This window comes from Bombus vancouverensis, chromosome 2, assembly GCF_051014615.1.
Source record: "Bombus vancouverensis nearcticus chromosome 2, iyBomVanc1_principal, whole genome shotgun sequence".
In the NCBI taxonomy this organism is placed as follows: domain Eukaryota; kingdom Metazoa; phylum Arthropoda; class Insecta; order Hymenoptera; family Apidae; genus Bombus; species Bombus vancouverensis.
Window position 1 is genome coordinate 16201309 of NC_134912.1, and position 25785 is coordinate 16227093.

The window sequence follows — 25785 nt, forward strand, 5'->3', positions numbered from 1 at the left end:
TTGCTCGGGAAAAAGAGTGTTTATTGCCCGCAGCTCACGAGACGAAAGCCAACGAGTTGTCTCTACGTGTTTTTTTTTTTTCTTCTTTTCTTCGTCAGCGTGTGCTCGCGACCGTGTGCCAGCCACCCACACAATCACCGACTCCTCGAGCATTCTCGTTTTAATGATTCCGATCTAACAAGGCCGTCTAAGTTGCACGACACACCGCGGAAGACCGTTTGAAATGTTCGTACACCACTATCCCTGTTCGACGAGCGGAACGCTATTCGACGAGTTAAAATAAGGGGGTAAGAGACGATACGGGATTTCAACAATTTTCGCTCGAGGCTCCATTAAATAACGTACTTACGTATAATATATTTGCACGAGTGTGTTTGTATTCGTTAAGCAAAATTTAATAAAACATACGCTTCGATGTATTTTATATCTGTTTTCTCTTTTTCTTTTTAACTGTCTGTCGAATTAATCTATTTTCTTAATGCCGCGGGAATAATAAACGAAGCATTGATTTCTATAGTTTAATGTAAAAATCGGTGGTACAAAAGATTGACGTAAACCGTTTCTTGTGTGACTATTATATCATTTTTATATCTGATCCGTGTAGGAGTCACATTGATAAACTTGGCAAATTAAAAAGTACAGAATAGTGACGTTACAGATACGATTTCTTTCACTCATCGCAGAAGTTACTATTATTTGTGTTACATTCCTGCGACGAATGAACGAGTCTGTTCATTAATTGATATATTAAGCAAGTTACTAACAAATTAATAAAACATTAAATAGACAGAGATTGTAAATAAAAGTTTCACGATTTCCTTATACATACGTGACTAATAATAGTCATCGATTTTCTTGCAACAGCTAACGAACATAAAAGTTTCAAGTTTGAATAAGTAACGCTTGTTAAAGTTTTGAGGTAAATTAAACAAGATCATTTTACATCATAAGCGCATAGCCGGGTAATGCTGAAAATATACATCTTGTCAATAAGGTGAATGAAACTTCGAGTATTCACCACGAAGAACGTCGATATTGTCCTAGATGAATCCATTTATAGAATAAAATAGGACACTCTGTATACAGGGTGTTCGGCTACAGGTGTCAGAGAATTTCAGGGGCGATTCTTGAAGCCGAAATAAAACGAAAATCAAGAATAAAGAGATTGCCTTTACGACTTTTGTTTCTTAGTTATTGACAATTAAAAATCGGCCAAATTAACTTTTTAAGAAGTTGTGGTATTTAGAAGAAGACTGTGGTATTTAGAGACCTAAACTGCGATTGTCCCGTTCGCGAGTGTCCACAAAAAATATAACAAATTACAATAGATGTTCTACATGTCTTCCGTTTTCTTGTAAAAAGAGCCTGAAAACTGTTCTAGCTTCTTGCTTGAAAATGTCTAAAACATGGCAATGAATGCGATGGAGTGTTCATTTGGAAAGAAAAATTTACGATACTCTTTGCCAATGCTTTTGCCTTCTTCGTGTAACTCGGAATTATTAAAAAACAGTCGTAAAATTCCGTTTAAAAGCAAGGGTTTTATATTGAGGAACCGAACAAGCTGTGCATAAAAAAGTGCAAATCTAATTTGTGCGATCTTCGAACTTTACATAGCAAGAGATTTGTTCATATTTCATATTTAGCTGATGGTTATTGAGAAACTGGACTTTCTGTTTACCAGATGGGTTTCAGAAATATATCGTTTCTTCAAACTTTAAATAATAGTCAATAAAACAATAAAAATATTGGGATATCAGCCTTCAGTTTTTAATGATCGTAACGTGTTTTTTTAACGTTAAAAGGAAAAGATTAAAAGACTGCTCTAAGAGAACTCTGACATAGGAAAGAAGTGCAACTATCGCATTTACTATTTATTTATGAAGCAAATATTCTGACTATATTCGTGGAATAATATAAAATATTAAATATTAATTTGATTCATTTGATGAAATTGTAAGAATTGTTAAAAACTGAACAATTTACCGAAAAACGTAAAGTAGACTTTTCCGACTTTAATTCATTAAATTATCAATTTATAACATTTGCGCTATTAATCTACAACATTTAAACTATTCATTTATAAAATCAAAGTCGGTAATTTATAACATTCAAACTAATAATTTACAACATTTAATCTATTAATTCCTCACAGTTAAGCTTTTAATTTATGACAATTAAACTAATAATTTAAGATAAATACGCTATTCATTTATAACAATTTATTATTAATCTAAAACAATTACACCATTAATTTTTAACAATTACATTTTCTAATTTATAACAATACGCCCCCACCCATTAATTAAAAATAACTGTGTATATAATAATACAATTATTAATGATAATAGTACAATTATTTCCATAATAAACTGGCATTCAATATAAATTAACAAAGTTCTAAATCAGAAACTAATATCACAGAAGTGCGAATTTAGTTTTAGCTCGCAAAAACTATTATAATTATAAAAATAGTTATTATAAAAAGTTGTTGAAGGCGTTAATTTGCGGTCAAAATTAAAAATTTATTAAATTTGATTGCGTTTTAATGGAAAAACCGCCTTTTATGACACCAGCAAACAGTTGTTTCCGTTAGATTCACCTTCCGGGACTTTGTCAAGTACATGCCCTTCGTTATATAAAAATCACACGATTCGCGCGCGAGCTCATTTGTCTGTGATCTCTCACACCGCGAAGATCGAAAGTGAACTGTTACGGATTAAATTGTCAACTGACAACATTTGAACTATTAATTAACAACATCTAAACTATTGATTAACAACATTTAAGCCATTAATTTCTAACATTTAAACTAATAACTTATAACATTTAAGCAAATAATATATAACATTTAAACTATTAATTAACAACATTTAAACTATTGATTAGCAACATTAAAGCGATTAATTTATGCAATTTAAACTATGAATTTATAACATTTGAATAATTACTTTATAACAATTGAACCATTAATTATTAACATTTAAGCCATTAATTTATAACAATTAAACCATTGATTAACAACATTTAAGCCATTAATTTATAACATTTAAACTATCAATTTATAATATTTAGCCATTAATTTATAACATTTAAACTATTAATTTATATTATCTAAGCCATTAATTTATAACATTTGAGCCATTAATCTAAAACAATTACTCCATTAATTCTTAACAGTTATACCAATAATTTATAACCACATTCTCCCATTAATTCAATGTAATTATGCTCTTAATTTATAACAGTTGTACCGTTAATCGGTTGTAACTCTACATTCATTGATTTAAATCAATACCATCTATTCGTAGTGAGCGAATTAAGGATTTATCTTGTTTTTTTTTATTAACGGAATCTATCAAGTCTTTGAAGTGTTATTTTATTTCTATATAGCATTATTTTTTAATTTTAAATACACTATTTAATTTCTCATTTTACTATTTCGTATAAAACCTGTGGTAACACACAGTGTAATTTTAAGATGTAATTTTCCATGTCTGCTCAAGACCAAGGACACAACACCATATTCATGGAATCAAGGAAGCGAGTGCAATTTAACCGAAGGCAACCACATCTTATCTGTAGCTGGACATGTGTCAGAGGACATTTCAAATCATATTGTTGTTTTGCCTCGGAGTATCAAGACCGTTAGATTACAAGTAATGTAAGAACAAATAAGCTCCGGGCAAAACAATATCGCCGCTACAATGTTGCTTTATAATAAAATAATTTTACATCTCTGCTTCCAATGCTTAAAAACTGTTTATATAAATGGGACCCGAGCGTAGTTACCTCCTCGTGGTGGGTCCCGGTAATTGGTATCGTTTCCCAAATAATAATACACCAAGTACTATTTTGAATATTAGTATTATTATTTGAGAAACGATATCAAGCTAAAAACTACTTCAATATAGTCTGGTCTTGATCATCCAAAATGGTTTTGGTGATCTAGACCGGACTAAGACCCCCCCGCGGGGGCGCCGTGGGACATCGTGGGACATCGCGGGACACCGTGGGATGCGAGCGTTTTAGCCTTAATTAATCATAAGATAGATGCCTATGTCATGTGCATTGTGAGCTCATTCTGTACAAAGATACTTATCTATCTTGGAACGAAAAATAAAAATCTCGTCTCTCGTGATCTCCTCGCTTACCACATTGAAAAAATTGTTCCCACGATTTATCGGTTCACGGTCGCTCAGTTCTTTCAAACCGTAGCGTGACGTACTCGCTCGCGCGTATTCCGGGTACGTGCGGGTCAACGTGCACTGGCCAACTCTTTGGATTCGTAAGTCGCCCCAAGCACACCTCTGTCTTGATGACTACTCGACGACTGCTCGTCGTTTGCCTCGAATCACGGGAGTTGTCATCGGACTGGTGATGCCTGCGATCCGCAATACTGTCCGATTGGTACTTCGGTACTCGGGCAGAGACCTGCTTTTCACGTCCTCCGTAATTCTGTTCAAGTGGCGAACCCGCGGGGGTGGACCCCACTGTTCAGTTGGGGCCTTGCCTTTGTAATCCTGTTCAGCGGTCCCTCCCCGGGCCCTCACTTGCTCAGTTGGAGTGTGTTAAATCGCAGGCCTATTTGCTAGATCGCTAGTATCATCGGTTGGTGCCATCGACCGTGATAAGATCCAGACGACGTGACAGGAATCGGGCGAAGGTCAATGCTTGGGCTTTCCGCTGAACCTTAGGGTTATCCGGTGCACGGGGGTACGTCATGTAGGTTTGTCAGTTCTTTCGAGAGATCGTGATTTCGTTCGTTCCGGGCGCGCCGCGGGTTTTCTTCCATCGTCTGATTGTTGGGGCTCCCTTTCCGTAGTAGCCTCATATTGTTTCTTTCGTTCCAAATTAGACAAATGTGTCTGATACCGAATGCGGCCAGTAGGGTTGCAAATTATTGTACTGATCGATGTAATCGTTGTGTGGGAGGTAGATGGTGTGTTATGTATGTTGTTTTACGTTTGTAAAGATTCGTGTAACTGCTGCGTAGGAGATAGGTGTTTCGCGGTTAGGCTACGAAATAACTATCTCTTTACGCAGGCCCATGATCAAGTAGAGTCAGAACTCGACATTCTTGCCAATAGGTTGAATGTCGAGACCGATGCATAATGTTAAATAATTCATGGGCGGGTCTCGTGCGTAGTCACCTCCTCGTGGTGAGACCTGGTAATTGGCATCCTTTTCCAAAAATTAATCAGTTGATTAATCTTTGGAAAACGATGCCAAGCTAAGAACTACGCACCAGTCCAGTTTGGATCTCCAAATGCCGCCAAAAGAATTTTGGATGATCTAGACTGGACTGCACCGTGGGACACCGTGGGATACCGTCGGTCCAGTTTGGGTCTCCAAATGCCGCCAAAAGAATTTTGGATGATCTAGACTGGACTGCACCGTGGGACACCGTGGGATACCGTCGGTCCAGTTTGGGTCTCCAAATGCCGCCAAAAGAATTTTGGATGATCTAGACTGGACTGCACCGTGGGACACCGTGGGATACCGTCGGTCCAGTTTGGGTCTCCAAATGCCGCCAAAAGAATTTTGGATGATCTACACTGGACTGCAACGTGGGACATCGTCGGTCCAGTGTGGCTCACCAAATGCCGCGAAAAGAATTTTGGATGATCTACACTGGACTGCAACGTGGGACATCGTCGGTCCAGTGTGGGTCACCAAATGCCGTGAAAAGAATTTTGGATGATCTACATTGGACTGCACCGTGGGACACCGTGGGATACCGTCGGTCCAGTTTGGGTCTCCAAATGCCGCCAAAAGAATTTTGGATGATCTAGACTGGACTGCACCGTGGGACACCGTGGGATACCGTCGGTCCAGTTTGGGTCTCCAAATGCCGCCAAAAGAATTTTGGATGATCTAGACTGGACTGCACCGTGGGACACCGTGGGATACCATCGGTCCAGTTTAGGTCTCCAAATGCCGCCAAAAGAATTTTGGATGATCTAGACTGGACTGCACCGTGGGACACCGTGGGATACCGTCGGTCCAGTTTGGGTCTCCAAATGCCGCCAAAAGAATTTTGGATGATCTAGACTGGACTGCACCGTGGGACACCGTGGGATACCGTCGGTCCAGTTTGGGTCTCCAAATGCCGCCAAAAGAATTTTGGATGATCTAGACTGGACTGCACCGTGGGACACCGTGGGATACCGTCGGTCCAGTTTGGGTCTCCAAATGCCGCCAAAAGAATTTTGGATGATCTAGACTGGACTGCACCGTGGGACACCGTGGGATACCGTCGGTCCAGTTTGGGTCTCCAAATGCCGCCAAAAGAATTTTGGATGATCTAGACTGGACTGCACCGTGGGACACCGTGGGATACCGTCGGTCCAGTTTGGGTCTCCAAATGCCGCCAAAAGAATTTTGGATGATCTAGACTGGACTGCACCGTGGGACATCGTCGGTCCAGTGTGGGTCACCAAATGCCGCGAAAAGAATTTTGGATGATCTACACTGGACTGCAACGTGGGACATCGTTGGACACCGTGGGACGTCGTCAGTTCAGTGTGGGTCACCAAATGCCGCGAAAAGTATTTTGGATGATCTACACTGGACTGCAACGTTGGTCGCCGTGGGACGCCGTGGGACAACGTTGGACAACGTTGGACACCGTGGGACACCGTTGGACACCGTTGGACACCGTTGGACACCGTTGGACACCGTTGGACACCGTTGGACACCGTTGGACACCGTTGGACACCGTTGGACACCGTTGGACACCGTTGGACACCGTTGGACACCGTTGGACACCGTTGGACACCGTTGGACACCGTTGGACACCGTTGGACACCGTTGGACACCGTTGGACACCGTTGGACACCGTTGGACACCGTTGGACACCGTTGGACACCGTTGGACACCGTTGGACACCGTGGGACACCGTGGGACACCGTGGGACACCGTGGGACACCGTGGGACACCGTGGGACACCGTGGGACACCGTGGGACACCGTGGGACACCGTGGGACACCGTGGGACACCGTGGGACACCGTGGGACACCGTGGGACACCGTGGGACACCGTGGGACACCGTGGGACACCGTGGGACACCGTGGGACACCGTGGGACACCGTGGGACACCGTGGGACACCGTGGGACACCGTGGGACACCGTGGGACACCGTGGGACACCGTGGGACACCGTGGGACACCGTGGGATATGTCTTGGCTATGTTGAATCCATTCTGAGCCCATTCTGTACAATGATACTTATCTGACTTGGAACGAGATATAAAAATCTATTCTTTTTTTCCACTGAATCTTGCGGTTATTTTGTGCACAGGAGTGCGTCGCGCGAGTCCATTGATTCTTCTGAAAGATCCCGATGTATGAAATCATTCTCTTATTTCAAGCCAATTTTTGACGAATTATCTTATTGTTTCAAATTGAGTTATAACGTCATAAACTTGCAACTTAGTAACAGTTGGATTCAAATACCTCGAAACAAGGTTTCGCGCGCGTTTGTGCAGTATTCTTTAAGTATATTTAAGTGGCGAACTTTTGAATCCTTGCAAATATTTTCCAATATTTATAACACGCGACTATAGTGTATTAGTGGAATGTATATTTCGTATTCTAATAACGAAAATTCATAGTATATATTCTAATTGCGAACAGTATAATTCTTGCAAACGATTGCATTGCATTCGCGGTATTCGTAAGCATTTGTTCGCTATCGAGAAATATCTTACAATTTTCAACTAAATAATATTTTTCAAACTTGTTCCAATTACTTAATAATAATTTTTAAGTGTAAAAAAATAGCAGTATTTTCTAAATAAACGTTCGATAGGAAAAAGAAGAAAATTGTCGAAACGACGTTTCGCTTCTTTCTCACCCCCCTCCCCTCACCCGCCCATAAACAACCACCATTTTCACCACTGGACTTTACACGGTTCCTACCTGATGTTAGTCTCCCTGATGATATTCGCTGGGATACCGCAGCATCCAGGGTAACGTCCTCTGTTTCTCCGCATCGAACGGTGAGTCGCATGCATTTTTGTTCCTCCGGTCACTCAATCATGTCGTAGGATGAAAGGTCCGAATCGGCACGGGTGACCGGTTGTATTACGTAGAATTTTGTTGCGAGCATAGTGACCGCGGGTATTTCTTATACCCGTGAGTAGTAACAATCTTTTTTTAAATTTATTAGTTTAGGATAGGTCTTCTTGCACAGCGCGATTATAATAATTAGTTTAAATACATACACTTGAGAAAATATTCGTGTTATTTATAAATATGCATGTTAACATTCCGTATAAATATTTGCAAATGGCAAATATGTACACGAATATACCTGTTTAACATAAACATACTTGATTTTAAGCAACGAATTAATCGTGACAATATCAAGTCACGTTCGTTTATTTCATTTCGGTTAGAATTTAAAATATGAGTCAAAATTCATTTTTTCCCGTACAAGAATGTGTAAAATTTTACGTGCAAGAAGACACTTCGCGACAGGCAGATTTTTGAATCAAAGCAATAATTTTGAACACTGCTTCTGCACTTTCGAGTATATGCTTTGATAAAGAGATCGCCTGAGATTATTTCTTTCTTAGTAATATATTTAGAGTCAATTATTCCATTTGATCGAGCCTCAGTCTTTTTCAATTAACGCTACCTTTTTTGCAATATTAAAGTTTTGTTCTGATTTATTAAATTAATAAAGTAGAGTTACTTAATTACTATTAAATTAATAAAGTAGATTTAATCAGATACGAAGTAGTAAAATATAAAATCAAAGAACGTTAGTCCGTTAAATAAAAATTACACAAACTAATCATCTTTTTAGATCAGGATTTTCAGTTTTAACCCTTTCCGTGCTCATTGTCAGGACCTCATTCACGTGCCCAGGTGCTACTTGAATGGGAGAAAGACAGTGGGCACGATGATCTAGAATTAAGTAATGTAATAATTTGTCAGCGACTGACGATGCGTTAGTGTACCGTGCACGACGTATTTTCCACGTTATGTGTGTGTGTTGTTAGGCCGTGGAACTGCGTCGCTTTTTTTCATTCGTTAAAACATCAAATATTAAAAATGTCGAAACATATATCGATTCAATTTACGTCTCGATACAATCACAATTTGTGATAATATCGCCCACGCGATTAAGTGTAACCCCGCTTTAAATATGCCGTAAATTATAATTATAATTCCAAGTTTACTTACATTTATTTTAACGATGTCATTTTCTCAGACGTGTTTTATCACGTTTTACGCAATGGTCACTAGCCTTCGTCAGTCGATTTCAGGAAAACGGTACGTACCTTAGAGTGTGCATGTTGTGCGTTAAGCTCGGGTGTCGGAGGCGTCCCGGGACGTCCTCTCTAGTGTAGGACCTTTGCGCCCGAGCGTTTGTGTGAGAACCGTGGAGCGAGTGTGTTGGTGTGCCTGTTTTGCCATTTTTTTAAATATAGCGCTAGGTAGGATAGGTAGTATACTTTCTGGTATGTCTGTTAATTATAAGTAGGTAGGGCCGGGCAGGTTGGCACAGTCTCTGGTCGGGTAGGCGCGTTTTCGTGTGACCAACCTGTTTCTGGAAATCAGATTTGAAAAATCGACGGTGAAACTGGCACGAGTAGAGCATGCTCTCGTCTCTGGTTTTGCCTTTCGATTTTTCGAATTTCGCGGTCGCGGTCGCGAATGGGTCGAAACGAACGTTTATTGCTCGAGCACGCACATGCGAGTGAGCAACGATCACTGCTGTGATCGTTGGTCAGTCCATGTGCACTTCAATCAGCTTCCGCGGTTTATATTTTTATTTTACCTTGGTAAGTTTTTTTTTTTTTGTTTGCGATTTAGAAGTCTCGAGCTTAGATTTAAGTTTCAGCGGGCATTGCGCCCGAAGAAAGAAGAGGCTATAAGCCGAAGAGGCCCGGCAAACTGCCACTCAAGAGGGCAACTACTAATGGCTCCCCATCCTCTGGGTCATCCAGAGCATGGGAAGTCATTATTGTTACTACTTTGTCACTATGCTCGATTTTAGTATTTGTAGTAGTAGTAGTAGTTTGCTTTTTTTGGCCGATGTACATATCGGTCCATCGTCCCATTGGGCAAATCGCGATTTTTCTTATTAGTGTTGCGACAAATTAATTACGGGTTGTATTAGAGTTGCGAAATAACATCGCGGCTTTCCATTAGTGTGGCGAGAAAATGATTACGGTTTGAATTAGAGTTGCGATAAAATGATAATCGCGTTTGCTTTAGAGTTGCGAATTACGATATCGCGATTGTCTTTTGCAATTTTTAGAATTTTTCCTGTTTTCTATTGTTTAAAATTAGATTATAAAAGTGTTAGTTTTCAATTAATTTTATAGTATTGCAAGTAGCAATACCAGAATATTTAAAGTAGCTTTTTATATAGTAAATAGTAATTTTTATTAAATTCACTATAAGAGTTAGCGTTGCGATAATGTTCCATCGCGAGTTCTGTTAATTTTTCCTGTTAGCGTTGCGATAATGAATGATCGCGTTTTGTTGAGTAGAGTTGCGTTCATAAACTGCCCAAACCCTCCGACTGCAATTGTCGGACACTGTTCCTGGATCACACGTACAGCTGCAAGAGCTGTGCAAGTGTGATCATTCATCGGCAACCTCCTACATGGTTGCACTGCGATATGTCAGCCCTCCACTCGCGATTTTTTTTATTAGTGTTGCGACAAATTAATTACGGGTTGTATTAGAGTTGCGAAATAACATCGCGGCTTTTTATTAGTGTCGCGAGAGAATGATTACGGTTTGAATTAGAGTTGCGATAAAAAATAATAATCGCGTTTGCTTTAAAGTTGCGAATTACGATATCGCGATTGTCTTTTGCAATTTTTAGAATCTTTCCCGTTTTCTATTGTTTAAGATTATATTATAAAAGTGTTAGATTTCAATTAATTTTATAGTATTGCAAGTAGCAATACCAGAATATTTAAAGTAGCATTTTATATAGTAAATAGTAATTTTTATTAAATCCACTATAAGAGTTAGCGTTGCGATATTGGTCCATCGCGAGTTCTATTAATTTTTCCCTTTAGCGTTGCGATAATGAATGATCGCGTTTTGTTCACTAGAGTTGCGTTTACAAAATGCCCAAACCCTCCGACTGCATTTGTCGGACACTGCTCCTGGATCACACGTACAGCTGCAAGAGCTGTGCAAGTGTGATCGTTCATCAGCAACCTCTTAAATGGTTGCACTTCGATCTCTCGCTATTAGTGTTGCGTATTGCTTAAATACGAGTGCATAGATTTATACTTATTAGCGTTGCGTATCAAATATCGGGAATTTTCAGACTTTTCTTTTTTTTTTTTAATAGTAGATTAATTGATATTGCAGATATAACGAAGCACTCACCGCGTTTGATTTTGAGAATTTTCTGCTTCACAAATATTAGTAGTAAATTAGTGTTGCGAAATAAGAGTATTCAGTTCCACTCTCGGCGTGTTGATCGGGTTTATATAGAGTGGAAGACGATTGAATTTTAGTAGCCCTTCTGGCTACTGCTTTGTTTCCTTTTCAGCGCCCCTTATTACCGCTTTTATTACTGAAAATACTGCTATAAGACATATTTTTTTGTCAGCGTTAACGTTACCATGACTGCTAAAATACAGAACTTTATTACGATAGAATATATATATATATATATTCGTAATATATACCCAAATGACTTTTTTTCCATTGTCTGATTGTTCAGGCTTCTCCCCATTTCCCCATTTTTAAAAGAAGCATATTGCGGTAACGTTGGAGTATATAACTATTCGATATTTTCATAACATTAGTACAACGAGTCGTATGTCTCTTTTGCAAGACTCTAAATTGTATAGGCAGTGTCAATAGTTTCATTTCCATTCTTTCGTTCCAAGTTAGACAAATGTATCTTTGATACAGAATGTTGCCAGTACGGTACCGAATTATTGTACAATGTTTGTGCTGATAGATGTAATCGTTTTCGCAGATTAATCAGTTGATTAACGTTTGGAAAACCACAACATCCATAAGTACAAACATTGCACAATAATTCAGTACCAAGCTAAGAACCACGCTAATACAGTCCAGTTTGGATTACGAAAAGCCACGAAGAGAATTTTGGATAATCTAAACTGGACTGCAACGTGGGACGCCGTTGGACGTCGTTGGACACCGTTGGACAACGTTGGACAACGTTGGACAACGTTGGACACCGTTGGACACCGTTGGACACCGTTGGACAACGTTGGACAACGTTGGACATCGTTGGACATCGTTGGACGTCGTTGGACGTCGTTGGACGTCGTTGGACGTCGTTGGACGTCGTTGGACGTCGTTGGACACCGTTGGACAACGTTGGACAACGTTGGACAACGTTGGACAACGTTGGACAACGTTGGACACCGTTGGACACCGTTGGACAACGTTGGACACCGTTGGACAACGTTGGACACCGTTGGACAACGTTGGACACCGTTGGACAACGTTGGACACCGTTGGACAACGTTGGACACCGTTGGACAACGTTGGACACCGTTGGACAACGTTGGACAACGTTGGACACCGTTGGACAACGTTGGACAACGTTGGACAACGTTGGACAACGTTGGACAACGTTGGACAACGTTGGACAACGTTGGACAACGTTGGACAACGTTGGACAACGTTGGACACCGTTGGACAACGTTGGACACCGTTGGACAACGTTGGACACCGTTGGACAACGTTGGACACCGTTGGACAACGTTGGACAACGTTGGACATCGCTGCACACCGTGGGACATCACTGCACACCGTGGGACACCGTGGGATGCGTACGTTTAGTCTTAATTAATCGTAAGGTAGATACCTATGTTAAGTGCATTGTGAGCTCATTCTGTACAACGACATTTATCCACCTTAGAACGAAAAAAAGAAAAATCTCGTCTCCCTTCACTCGCTTACCACACAGTACTTATTGTACTCGCGATTTATCGGTTCGCGATCACTCAGTTCTTTCAAACCGTAGCGTGACGTACACGCTCGCGCGTATTCCGCGTACGTGCGGGTCAACGTGCACTGGACAACTCTTTGGATTCGTAAGTCGCCCCAAGGACACCTCTGTCTTGGTGACTGCTCGACGACTGCTCGACGTTCGCATCGGATCGCGGGAGTTGTCGTCGCGCCGGTGATGCTAGCGAATCTGTTGGGGATTCAGTCGTGGATCTGCAGTCCTGTCCGATTGGTACTTTGGTACTCGGTCAGGGACCTGCAATTTCACGTCCTCCGTAATTCTGTTCGGGCCCGCGGGAGTGGACCCCACTGTTCAGTTGAGGTCAATGCCTTCGTAATCCTGTTCAGCGGTCCCTCCCCGTGAGTGGACCCCACTGTTCAGTTGAGGCCTCTTGCCTTCGTAATCCTGTTCAGCGGTCCATCCCCGGGTTCCACATGTTCAGTTGGAGTGTGTTAAGTTGCTGGCCTATGTGCCGGATCCACGGCTGAATTACCCGTGGATCACTGGCATCATCGGTCGGCGCCATCGACCGCGACTCGTGTAAGTTTCGAACGGCGAAACAGGAATCGAGTTACGGTCAATTCTTGGGCTTTCCGCTGAACCTCGGGGTTATCTCGTGTACGGGGGTACGTCGTGTAGGTTTGTTAGTTCTTTCGAGAGATCGCGATCTCGTTCGTTTCGGGCGCGCCGCAATTTTTTCCTTTATCATCTGATTCATCGGGCATTTTCTTGTTTACCCATTTTTAAGGGATACTTATTGAGATCACGTTAGAGTTTATAACTTTTCAGTATCTTCAATATCTTACAGTGTCGCGAAAATAGAACGATAACTAGTTTAGTACAGCGACTCGTATGTCCCTTCTGCGAGACACGAAATGGTATATACAGTGTCAGTAGCTACATTTTCTTCCTTTCATTCCAAGTTAGATAAATGTGTGTTTGATACCGAATGATGCCAGTAGGGATGCGAATTATTGTACGATATTTGTACTGATCGATGTAATCGTTGTGTGGGAGATGGATGTTGCGTTACGTAGGCTTTGTTCTACGTTTGTAAAGATTCATGTAAGCGCTGCGTTGGAGATATGTGTTTCGCAGTTAGGCTACGAAACAACTATTTCCATACGCAGGCCCATGGTTAAGTAGAGTCAAAACTCGACATTCTGCCAACAGGTTGAATGTCGAGATCGATGTGTAGTGTTACATAACCCATGGGCGGGTCTCGTGCGTAGTCACCTCCTCGTGGTGAGACCTGGTAATTGGCATCCTTTTTCAAAAATTAATCAGTTGATTAATCTTTGGAAAACGATGCCAAGCTAAGAACTACGCACCAGTCCAGTTTGGATCTCCAAATGCCGCCAAAAGAATTTTGGATGATCTAGACTGGACTGCACCGTGGGACACCGCGGGATATCTTTTGACTATGTCAAGTCCATCGTAGGCCCATTCTGTACAATGATACTTATCTAACTTAACCATGAAATCATTCTCTTATTTCAAACTAATTTGTAAACATGTGTGCAAACACCCATCAAAAGGAGTATTTATTTGGCGATGAGTGAATTTTAGATTTCCTTGCGTAAAAGGAGGTTGGATGGGTCGCGGAGAGGATGGATATCTGCTCGCAGCATCTCCTCTTGGTGAGATGAGGGAAATCATTATTATTTGATATATAATTACTAATTGTATCATTATACAGCAAAGCAATGATCTGTGTATCTGGTATAATTATTAATTATATGGCAAGTAATATGAGCTAATTGGCTGCGATCCTGACTGACATATCGATGCATCTATCTTTTATGAACCTTGACAATACGCTTTTTTATTTGTGAATTATGAAAGCAAATAATCAAAGGAAACATTAATCCCCTCTACTCCAAAATTGTATAAGGCGGTTTTCGATATGCACTTATGGATTTCCATGAGTAAGGTTTAATGCTCAATCTTTTCCTGAATTAATGTTCAAGCATTTCTTTTGAAAAACGTCGCGCCAGCTCGTTTATGTCTCTGAATATTTTGTACGAGATAAGCTGCAATTCATGTGTCGTTCGGTTTGAGAATCATTGTGCGTTTCGCTGCTTAGACTGACCTCCTTTCGTTCGTGTAAGGAGGTTTGTTCGCGTGCAGGAATATTTTGGCCGATTTTTAATTATCAGTAATTAAAAAACAAGTTTCAAGTATCACCCCCTGTATTGTGTTGAAACAGTAGCCGAACATGCTGTATAAAGAACTATATTTACCACAAAAAATAACATTTTGAACTTCCCTACTGTTTTTTTGACAACGTAATGGAAATAAACTAAAAAATAATAGTCTGTAGAAGCCCGCTCTTTAAAAATTCATTCGCGTACTGCAACTTGTTAAATATTTCAGAACCAGAAATAATAAAGCAACAGCTGTATATTCAAAACTAAAGTTTCATCTAAAAAATGGATAAAGTTACCAGTTACGATTGTTAAATCTCATAGAATTATTTTGTTATATAACAAACTCTGTTTGTTGAGTACAAAAGGTCTTTTAAATTGGTAGCAAAATTTTCGATATCAAAAAACAACGATAGTATATACCGAATGTATGTAATAGTACACATATAACGTACAAGTAACTTACGGTATAAATTGGATCCAGCGAGATTCTGAAGCTCAAAACGAAACGAAAGAATCTTATTCTTGATTTTCCACCCCATATACTATATATATATTAGTAAACAGCAAAATATATTATCTCCGTTTTGGAGATAATATACAGTCTGATAATCTACAGTCTGATAATTTCGTTTAAAAAAAGGAGCGAGTCCTTTTAATTATCAATTCGTCATTAATTTCTACAATTCGATACAAATCGTCAAAAGTATCCAGATACTCACGAATATACAAAATGTATATCCTCGCCTTGATACGTTTACATTTCTAACCGAACAAGTTCACACTGAAACGCGTGCAAACGCGTATCGCCGGACGAGTGCATTTTGATTCGGAGATTACTGTAAGCCATACGCACCCTCTGCAAGGATGCAACGAGACATCGCGTATGCAAGTACACGAAATTCTAACGCAAATCCTTTGGTCGGAATGCCCGTAAAAGGGTGAAGGGATGAAAAAGTAGACGTTCCATCAAGGAAATTATTCCGGCTGGTATCGAATCACGAAAACGGAGTATAGAGTGCAGAGACGGTACAAGAAAGGAAGGCGTTCGTTTGTTCTGGGTCAAGCTCGAATATTTGAATTGTAGATTGTTCCCGATCTTCGTGACTGTTCGTCGAGAATAAAGATGATAAGAGTCGCACAGCGGATCAGAGCGTAGATCACATAATTTTCCGCTGTAACCGTGACTTAATCAGCCATCCGAAGAAAATGAAGTTAGATTATTTATCGAACCCGAAAAGTGCTCCGGCGAATAGAGAAAATGTTTAATTACGAAATTTATTGTTTGATAAAACACGAACGTTCGCGCGCTATAATTCGGTTGTCGTTAACTTATCGAGTATTAGCGCTATTACCCCGAAGGTAGCCAAACGTACTATGGTATGCGAACAGGGCGTTCTTCCACCTCGAAAATCACTTTCCAACTATAACAATGTTATCGCTAATTGCCACCTTGCATTCGAAATGTCAACGTTCTTTCGCTCGGTTTTAACCGAAACGGACGCAAGAAAGGCAAAAGAATTGGAAACTTCGTTAACGACTTGAAAGAGCTATTCTCGAATCTAAGTTGAATGTGAATGACTTTAAGGTAAGAGGAAACTTTGAACCGTCGAACGCACCACATTACCAGACTGGTCGACCCTGGTCCCTTCACGGTTATTTTAATTATGTTTTAAACGAAATAGTTCAGACCGTCCTGACTACATATCTGTTAATACGACCGCGTGCATTAAGCGGAAAGGGAAAACGAATTAATGAAACGAAAATTCCGATGAAGAATTTCATTATACGATCTCGAGTATTCTACAGATTTTTATCGACCGTGGTTTGATAAGGAGAATCGTTACGTTCCCTTCCGCCTTAACTATTTTACCGTCCAACTGCGATTTTAAATGGTTGCGGTGGAACGTATCGCTCGCATGTTCGTCCCCAATTAAAATCTACCCGGAAACATTTTCAAACAGGTGGCAGAGGAAATAGAAGTACAACGACAGGGAAACAAGCCGCGTTATAAATCAAATACAATGAAGAACTCCCATCGTAAATCATTATCGCGAGAAACGTTAACAACTAAAAAATCTCTTCGTGTATCATTGTACTATTATTATTATTATTATTATTATGATTATTATTATTATTATTATTACTAATATTATTATCGTTATGTTTTGCTATTCCATATAAAATATAAATTCCATAAAATAACCGTACTCAATGCAGATCATGAACTTTAAATTGGATGTATTTTACACAACTGATTAACTGTAGGAATTGACTGCATGCAAAAAAGGTTCTTTTTCAATAAAAACTAACAATAACATGCAACGCGTGCTAAAACTACGATCAGTTTCGCGCTTTTCAACTAGCAATTAAAAATTTTGATTGTTAGAAGGTCGAAAGATACGTTATTTGGAAAATTTAAATCCTAAAACTCTTCGAATTTAATGTTTCGCATACCTTTATTGCAAATGATTGAAATGATTCGTTAAACGTTCGGCAAGAAAGAGAAATATATTTCTTAACATATTGCAAGTTCAGGTAGCACGAAGGTTGACTAAGGGCTTCAGCTTCCTGCCATTGTAATTACGAATTCACGCGATAAGCGTTTTATAATGCAACTCACCGTTATTAATCGCGGCGAATGCAACGGCGCTGAGCAGCCATGCAGCCACGCTGATGGCGGACATCTTCGTTTGCCTCGTTGCAAGTTTCACCTCACATAATACGTGCCTCTTGGACGTTGGATAGAGCTGGAAAGAGGAACAGACACATTATATTAAGCACGTACATGCAGTCCTAAGATATTACAGGTTCGTTCGTGCGTTCGTAATTTTTGTAAGAGCCACCGCTTTAGTAATATCAACTTGGCAGAATCGTGGCGTGTACGTGTGTCATCGTTAAACTACGTTTTTTATATGAATAATAAAGAAATTTTTCGTCCAACTCTGGTCACGTGTCTATAGGTTGAAGAAACGCTCGATTGTCAGATTCTTTTAAATCTACCTTCTCTCGTTAATCTTTAATCTTCGAATCTACATTTATTCTTCCATCTCTTGACAATTACATACTGTACGGAGGAATTAGCAATAACGAAAATAACATTTTTATATCACTGCTTTTTTTAATGGAAAATGTAGCTCCAGATATACTTCGTGTTGAAGTAAGCGATTGAATATCCAGAGATAAAAACAAAACATACAATACACTAGCAAATATTCTGCGAGATACTGGTTCTATAAACCGAGCTACTGAAATAAATACTTCAAAGTAATTACAATGGACGATCAAATCAATTTAACCTACTTACGATAGCTTAAATTCTTTTAGCACTTAGAAGTTGATTATCTCGTCATTATAAAAGAACATAAATAACCAATTTTAACGGGCACGGAAATAAGCATCACTCGGCAGCAAAGTAGGTCACAAGTTTATATAAACATTCTTTTATTACTCTAAAGTTTTATACTCGTTTTTAGATCATCGTTTTAGACACTATGTTAATACCTTTGCGAAAACAATGGCACGCAACGATCGATAAAACGATATCTTTTCTCTGAAAAGTAGCGACAATCCAAACAACGTAATCGCAAAGACAAACATCCAGCAGAACAGGTCCTCCAGAAACCTAAATTTCGCGTACGACAGACAAAGCTTCGACACTTTAACTCGGCGTTCCCATTCAGAGGAATTTCGCTCGCTTCGGGATTCGCGGCACGAAGAAGAGCAACTAAAAAGCATTAGAAACAGAACTACCAGAGACGTCGTAAACTTTGTCTAAGAATTTTCACGCTATGCGCGGATGATCTTCGATGCGAGCCGTCCTCTTTCTTCTTCCGTTTCTTCTTTCTATCTTTCGAATCTTAACGTCGTGCACACACAATCGTGCAAGTACGTATTCGTATTTGGACACCTGATGCAATTCGATCAAGAACTTGACTTTTGTTATATTCTCAAAGTTATGATCGAAGAACGTCTCTTTGATGTTAACTCTTTGCTACTTGCCATAAACGGGATCAAATACTTTGCTTAATTTAATTCGATACAAGATATGTACGTGGGTCGTTTTAGTTCCACGTTTATCTGCAATTAATAGTTGGCATTTTGTACGATCTGCCTAAAGTTTCAGAATATGGTTGGAAACGCGCATTTCGATTATTCCAAGATTCCAACGTGTAAAGTCAATTAGTACAAGCGTCTTCGAAGATTCCTATAGCCTGAATCATTGCTCTTTTATTTATATTAATAAATATTATCTACGTATCGTTTCCGTCAATATCAATTAATTGTATACGGTTATTTGAGATAAGATCAAAGACGAAAATTAATGAATCGTTCGGAAAACTCCTAACGTTTTTCATAGTCGATTTATTTGAGTGAAGTTTGCAGGGAATTTTTTGTGTACTTACTGAACATCAAACGCATCAATTAAAGGGAAAATAAATAAAAAAAAAACGTTCAACATTCATTAAGAGGTTCCGTCTGAATTTTCTTGTTCGTATTCTCTCCATGTTTTCATCGCAAGAAACTGGATATTCCTGAAGCCTGCAGAAACTAGCAAAAACAAGTTTTTCAGTGTAACGATCATAGAGTTAACTAGTAGGTAGCAAAAAGTTATTGCAAGAAACTACAAATATTTGTACACTTATACCGTACTTGTACTGATTCCAAGAAAATGTAACGTCCTCTAATATTTTTCTCGACTTCGCGATAACCTTTCCAAACGATCGCATAGCCTGAAAAGTTTCGCTTGAAGTATATTCTACGTATCTACAATAATTTGGAGAGAGAATTGTGCAAATATGATTCTGCGTTTAAGGCCGGTAGCGATACATAAAACGAACTGAAGAAATTCTTTCGTGACGCGACAAAAGTATACTATTTCACGATGAATCCATGATAAAGGGAGCGACGTGCTGGTCGCATCTTCGGCTGTTAATCGTCGACGAAATGGCCTGTGGTGGCCAGGGTTGACGTCATAGTGCGTCCCCCAGGTGGTTCCGGTCCACCCCCGGCTCTCGTCACGCGGTCCATTTATTCAAATCACACGCGATGCGACACAACACAACTTGGAAACGCACGCGCGTCGAGAGATCTCTTTGACGAGAACAACAGAGCAAAGGGGTTGAGGGACAAGGAGAGACAAAGAGTTAGAAATAGCATGAGGGAGCGCGACAATGGTGAAAGGAGAGTAAAGAGGAAATGTTAGGGAAGAAAAAATAGAAACGTGGAATTAGAAAAAGAGAAACAGCGCGTGAGGGGATGAGTGCGGTAACGTGAAAAAGGAAAGAGACAGAGAGAAGAGGGAGAGGAACAGAAGATTTGGAGAGATTGAGAGGGAGGCAGGTGAAAAAAAGAAAAGGAAGAGTCACAGAAGAGGGAAAATGGAGAGGGAAAAGCTATCACTCCATCCGTCCCGACTACTTTTGGAAACCTGCACACAACTCAACCAACCCTTCAGATACACGTTTCTCGCAAGTTCTCCGCTCCTTTCATCCGGGTTCGCTTTTACTTTATGCAACGGTTGTGCATAGACTCTATATACGTATATCGTCGCGCACCGTGTGCAACGAAAATCCGAAATTCCGCTTTGCCACGGGCTTACGAGAGCGTCGCGAGCTCGTCGCCTCGCGCATCCACGCGCATCCGTTTGCTTACAATTTCAACCAACTACCCCCTTCGCGCAGTTAACAAATTCTTCGTGAGCAACTTTTTTACGTTGGATATCGATTATTATTTTTTCTAAATAATTGCGATATTTTTGGATTACATGACGCATTCAAATCGTACGCAGTGAACGTGTTAAAAATCATAATGGATTATCGATTAATACTACAATTTTATCTGCAATTTGAGAATAGATTAAATGTGTTTCTTCTTATTATGTTCTATTAATTTGTGTTTGCCTTATTTATATTTGATAAATACTACAGATAATTTCTTTTTACATCTTAAATTCCCTTTCTAAATTGCGAAGTACATTTCCTACGTTTGCCATTCATTTCAGTTTTAAATTGCGTGATATTCTGCAATTAATCCTAGCAAATATTTACACTTTTAGTACCAATTAGTTAAATAAAAACTTTGATTGGCAATTGATAGTTTACGACATTCCGTGCAGTTATTATAAAAATAATTCGAGCTGTGTGTTAGGGAAACATTTGAAAGGACGAAGTTTACAGGAAGTTTACTAGAAGTATGTATCTAACAGTATTAATACCAACAACCTTGACAACTACAAGGATTTCGATAGCAATCTTACTCGGTATTAACCTAAATCTTGTTTCGAAGCATCTAAACCTATCTGCAACTAGCGGGTCTTATTGTTGACTAAGTTTCCTTTCGTAAACAATTGGGACGTTTAGAAATTTATAAACTTTGTCAAACTCTATACATATTATGTACCAATACGACGCAAGTTAATACTCGTGCGATTGCAGTTTCAATAGAAGTTTGAAGAATGGTTCACGGCAAAGTGTGATAATCTGTATAATGTAATAAACTCGTAAATCGACGAGCCGCTGATAAATAATTTAATTTACGAAATAATTGGAATATAGAAACTGGCATTATTTTTTAACATCAGCATATTCTCCGATCTTTTAAGCATTTCTGTAAAATTAACCAACCACCAAATACGAATTTATTAAAACCTTGGACATCGTTATAGAAACGAAGTCATAAAAGTTAAAGATCGTCTTCAAACGAGTAGAAGTACCGTGGTGCAATGAATAATAGTCCTCAAAATTTTCTTATGTTAACATGTTATGTGACTGCACTTGAAACCAAAAGCTTCCCTACGATAAGAAATTCAGACAGGTATTGATCCTTAAACTTTATTCTGATTCAAGCAGATATTTCATGTTCGTCACAATTCAATTTACATTTACGTGTTATTATTCAAATTACATGAAAGGTTTTATCTCTCACATAAGTTTGGTCAATCTTTCACACAGGGATAAAAAGGCTTTTCGTTCGGCTCTTCGCTTTATCGGTTTAAAATAAAATATTCAACGATCCTGACAACAACAATGCAGCCTTCGTTGGATGGGGATTAAGAAATGGCCTGAATACATAAAAGCAGAATATGTTGAATAAAAGTCATTTGTTGAATAAAATGCATTTCAATTGTGTAATGTTCGGACATATAATTTCTTCTAATTACTCCTTTATTTAATCATTTTCTACTGTATAATGAAAGTACACAAAAGAAAGGGGCAAAGATGACTCACTTAATGTTTCTGTTTAAACCAGATAGTTTATGTACGTTTGAAAACAGAAATACACGCACTCGCGCATGAGAGTATTTTCCAATTTTAAAATAAACTTGTACCTCGTGTATTTTTCTAGAAAAAATGATGTACGATGTTGAACAGTTGCAGGCGTGCGTCCGTATTCATCGTAAGGCAAGATTAAACCGCGGAACTGAGAAAAGTCAAGCCTAAACGACTTCATATTTTAGTCTCATGCGGAAGTGACGATAAGGATCTTCCGACTTTTTAACGAATTCATCGCTTTTGTGCGAAAAGCAGGGGAGACTGGAAAGAAACGGGCGGACAAAGGTAGGAAGAAGCAAGCGCGAGCCTTTTGCCGAAAACGGAAATAAAGTGGAAGGAATATCTATCTGGCTATCTTAGATAAACCTCATACACGAAGCGGTTCGGCTTCCTGCTTTCGCGATAAATCAAGAAAACTCCATTTAGAAATTTAAATGCTCGAAGATAGAGAACCGAAAGAATTACATATAGCAACCCCTATATAGTAAAAAACAGTAGCAGTTTTTAACAATCCAACCGAGACATTTTAACAGCGAGCGATGAAAAGCTCTAATCGATAGAACCAAAGATCGATGGAAGCGTTCATATTTTGGCAATGTCAACGAACAGGTCTCTATTTGCCACCTCGTTTGTTACAAACCTGCTAGCAAAGTTGCTACCAAATGTTCGAATACTTTCATAAATCAATGTAACACGTTTGTTGAATATTTCCTGCAGTTGGTTATTTGCGTACTTTCGAGTTCAGTTTAAGTACACGAAAATCTTTAACAAGGATGGAAAGAGCTGGCACGCTCTTCTTTCTGAGATATTTGTAAGAAAATTTGAGCGCGTCAAAGAAACGAAGAAAATATCAAGAACGAAAGGATGTTTTAACACGAGAGAAGGTTTCGTTACAGTGAAAATAAGGTTTATCGCAGTGACAGAAGAGGCAGCTTCGTCCAGTGTATTTTTCTGATAATGATATCAACTATAATTTAGCTAGTGTGCAAAGGAGAGCGTTGCATAACTAACATTAGCAAAAATAATACGGTGTTCTGCTGTAGTATATGGTACCATTTCCCCTTGCGTAATTTTTACTCTGGCTACCCGTACAAAATATTCCGTACAACCTCTGACTTTTCGCTTTTTTCCATCCCATATCGTAGAAAGTTTCTGATCCTACGCTTTAAAATTCATTAGCGTCATTCGACCAAAAAGTAAACGTTAATTTTTGTAATTTTATTCATTGTCTGAAAAAAGCATACAAGAGGAAACGAAAGATAATGAAAGAGAGAGAGAGAGAGAGAGAGAAAGAAAGAGCGTGGAGGAGGAGAGAAACGTGAGCTCTGCAAAAACGTATTAAATTAATTCTCAATGAATGGAGCGAGGTCAAAACGGGACCATGGCAGTTCTTTCAAACAGTCGTATCTCATTGGCTGCAGCGGTCGTTTATTTGAAACTTTCTGCACTCCGTCTTTGATCCTGTCAATAAGCTTTGACTAAAATGTAAAAGCCAAAATTTTTTTTAAGTAACAAGTGAAATTTATCGTTTCTGTGACAATTTTTTCCATGACTTTGCTCGCTGCTTATGAAATTCATACATTTTTAGGATTCTTATTGCTCGTTATAACTTTTATATTACGTCCTAATGAATCTGACGTTACGTTAAAAGAGAACGTTGTTGTTTTTGTTTGCGCAAGTTTACGAGTGTAATTTCATTACTTCGTCTTCTTGTTCGTTATCGAAGTAAACACGCAATATATTTTTCTACAAACTTCTTGATTACATCTCTTTCCACAAGCTTCCGTAAAAACTTCCTCGACTTATCTTTCCTTCCCTCTTTCATTGTTCAAGTGAAAATTACATGAGACTAAATGACAATTACTTATGAGCTATTCAAATGATAATTGCTGCTCTTCGTTCTAGCCACGACTAGGGGGAGTAGGGAATACCCTGGCTTGCTAAATACGCCGGCTATAGCGAAAGTTGAAGGGAAGTTTTTCCAACGAAACTACCGCCATTCGAAAGAAACCGTTCTACTATAATAACAGTAATAATCATAAGAACAATAAATATCCATATATGAACTATTTTGGTCGTTTATATAGATATGCGATTTGATACATCAGGTTTAAAATAACGTCTCGAAACCGTGTCTCGCTACAAACGGTCTCAACTTTTATGCCCTTTGTTCACAAATTTCAACATTCTCACTCAACACGCAAATACGCGCACATCCATACAGGCAGTTCGAATTTCACTTCACGGGAAAACGGTCGATTGTATCCGGATGAAAGCGGCACAAGAGATAACACGCACGCCTATCCTTTCCCATGGATACTACACATACATACGTGTATAATATATTCTTTATTCATTGAACGATAAATGACTGTACGCAATTTTTCAAATCCGCGTCACGAAAGCTTTTGTTAACCGCTTTTGGCAACCCCGGCGTGGATTAAAAACCGCATACACGAAAGCAGGCTGTACTTGTGGCAAAGTTCAATTTTAACTTTGACCTTAATTCCAAATTACAAGATTATGGCTAACACGGTACAAATCGCGTACGATATTCGATATTTTCACCCCTACACAGAGTTGAAGCGATAAATAGCTTAATAATTAATACACGAAATAAATGATACATATATTGGATCTATTTGAACAGTAACAAGACTGATCTTTTTCAAGTTGTTATTGACAGAATCAATCGTTCGAAAATAGAGAGGATGAAAAAGCAAACGTTGGAGAGATTTTACACTACCGGATAATTATGGTTTTTAGGGTAATTATTCTGATGTATAGTACGTCTTTTTCATAGATTTTTTTTATCTCAAAAAGGGGCAGATTTAATATTAAATAATGTATCCATAGATAAAAATATCATCCTAAAGTTCAGCACTATACGAGCTGTTTCTTTAGCATACGCGAGTTCTAGAAACAAGCTAAAATGTAAATGTAATTTTGAAAATAGGGACATAAATCATACAATCTGATGATGAAAGTTCTACAATCTGCATGGATAAAAATTTATCCGTAACACGCAGAGAAAAAAATTACAGTTATCTCTTAACGTAACAACGATAATGTCAACGCGAAATATTGAATTTTATTATATTTTTTCTTGCTCTCGAGAAAATGAAACTCGAGCATTCATATATTTGTACGTACGTACATATTTAAACACACACGCGTAGACTAAAATTTCTCCATTGAAATGTTAAACGTTTGAGGAAGAAAGAAAGAAACGATGAATAAAAAATCCCAAATTATTCCGCCATAAACTATCGCAGTAAACCATTGATTAATGTAACACGTGTTACTTCGATCCGAATCTCTGTCATACTTCGATAGTCGACGAATTATGGCGAACGCGAAACACGCACATGGGAACGAAAAAACGAAATATT

General features: G+C 39.0%; 1 protein-coding gene across 4 annotated transcripts in view; it reads right to left on the reverse strand.

Annotated features, from left to right (window-relative positions):
• LOC117162847 (neurotrimin) overlaps positions 1 to 25785 on the reverse strand; it is a 476077-nt gene that overhangs the window by 447213 nt on the left and 3079 nt on the right. For all 4 annotated transcript variants that reach the window (XM_033344845.2, XM_033344844.2, XM_033344843.2 and 1 more), the window contains exon 2: positions 17743 to 17869. In XM_033344845.2, coding sequence (XP_033200736.1) covers positions 17743 to 17806 — 64 coding nt within the window. In that variant the 5' untranslated portion in view covers positions 17807 to 17869. The remainder of the gene's footprint in view (positions 1 to 17742; positions 17870 to 25785) is intronic.